Source organism: Carlito syrichta, unplaced genomic scaffold (assembly GCF_000164805.1).
Source record: "Carlito syrichta isolate Samal-C Ts95f unplaced genomic scaffold, Tarsius_syrichta-2.0.1 Scaffold311350, whole genome shotgun sequence".
Lineage (NCBI taxonomy): Eukaryota > Metazoa > Chordata > Mammalia > Primates > Tarsiidae > Carlito > Carlito syrichta.
This window is the reverse complement of record NW_007255446.1, coordinates 419349-420914: the sequence shown is the minus strand read 5'-3', so window position 1 is coordinate 420914 and position 1566 is coordinate 419349. Positions and strand designations below refer to the sequence as shown.

At 52.5% G+C, this 1566-nt stretch overlaps 1 protein-coding gene across 1 annotated transcript; it reads right to left on the bottom strand.

The window, feature by feature from the left end:
* Positions 1-213: 213 nt before the first annotated feature.
* Positions 214-624, bottom strand: LOC103271159 (60S ribosomal protein L30-like). Its single transcript, XM_008068615.2, has one exon. It carries the CDS (start codon positions 559-561, stop codon positions 214-216), a length of 348 nt encoding a protein of 115 aa, XP_008066806.1. The 5' UTR covers positions 562-624.
* Positions 625-1566: the final 942 nt, after the last annotated feature.

Here is a 1566-nt window from a genome sequence, read left to right as displayed (position 1 = left end):
AAAGATATAGTTTTGTAATTATCAGGTTGGCAAAGAGCCAAACGCTTAGAAAGACTCCACCGGTGACCACTTAAGGAAACCTGCACTCTTAAATATTATTTGTGGGAGCATGCAATAGCACAACATCTAAAGGGGGCAATTTAGCCATATCTGTCCTTTTTTTTTTTTAAGCAAGCTCTGCCAATTTTAGTATAAAGAACAATTTTGCGTGATTTACTTTTCACCAGTCTGTTCTGTCATGCTTTTAATGATATCAGAATCACCTGGATCAATGATAGCCAGTGTGCAGTATCTGTAGGATTTTCCACACGCTGTGCCCAATTCAGTATTATTGCCACTGTAGTGATGGACACCAGTTTTGGCTAACAAAGCGTAGTACTCTATTTCAGATTTCCTCAAAGCCAGGCAGTTGTTGGCGAGGATGACAAACTTCGCTTTGCCTTGTCGGATCATCTTCAGAGTCTGTTTGTACCCTAACACGTACTTTCCACTTTTCATAACGAGCTGGAGTCTTGAGTTGATGGACTCCAGCGACTTTTTCCTCTTCTTTGCGGCCACCATCTTCCTGCCTTAGGTGCCGGACGGCCCCCAACCAAAAGCAGCCACCAAGAGGGCCGGGGAGCGAGAAAGACCTTTTTTTCCTTGTTTTTAAGGACACATCCCCTATCATAGCTCCACTTCTGAGGATGTTTCCTACAGATACACCCGTGTATGCTGAATACAGTCCTCCCCGTCCTGTGGGACACAGCTCATGACAGCAGGGATCTCTAGGTCCTCAAGGTCCATCAGCAAGGGCCGAGTAGACAACCAGCTGTGACACCCGAATCTCAGGGTCCGACAGGGCAGCAGCAGGGCAGCGGCCTCCAAGGGCAGCCAAAAGGGAACCGCGGGTCCAGACGTCAGTCCTGGCTCACGCCTCTGCATCCCAGATCACTAGCACTCATTCACGATCTCAAGTGTCCAATCCTGACAATTTAGGACCACTCGGAACTTACACGGCCACCAACAGATAGGCACCCCCGAGATGGCATAATTCTCCAGTGCCACATCTTGGCCAGATGCCATCTCGTGGGGACCCTCATACCTCACTAGCCAGGCAACATCTCGGCAGGCATCCTGGCTGCCAGGAAAGCCGGGAGAAAGGGCTCCAGCGGTGTGGCTGGTTTGGGGGCACGTGGGCAGCCCTTAGCCCCGGGGTCCACAGTGAATTGGGAGCTTGCATTCCAGGACTAACCCAGTCGGGGCGGGCGACTTTGGTGACTTCTAGGAAGACATCAGAGAGTGGGGGACACTTGCTCGCACCGCCCTCTCTGCTGTGTTTGCTTCTACCATGCATCACCCTAGTAACAACCACCAATCACAAAAAAAGAGATTTCGATAGTGGGGATTCGGGGAGGTCGCGGCGAGATCCCTGCCAGGCATCACGAGCCGCGCCCTGACGAAATCAGTCAAGGGAACTGGGACACTGGGGAAGCAGCTTCCAGACACCCAGCGGGAAAGGGACAGAACCCCCAGGCTGCAGAGGCCGCCGGCCACCGCGCCTGCGCAGAAGGGTCCCGGGCGCCC

Bases quoted from the DNA above. Each gene is read 5' to 3' on its own strand.
- LOC103271159 (XM_008068615.2), bottom strand. From the start codon at position 561: ATGGTGGCCGCAAAGAAGAGGAAAAAGTCGCTGGAGTCCATCAACTCA.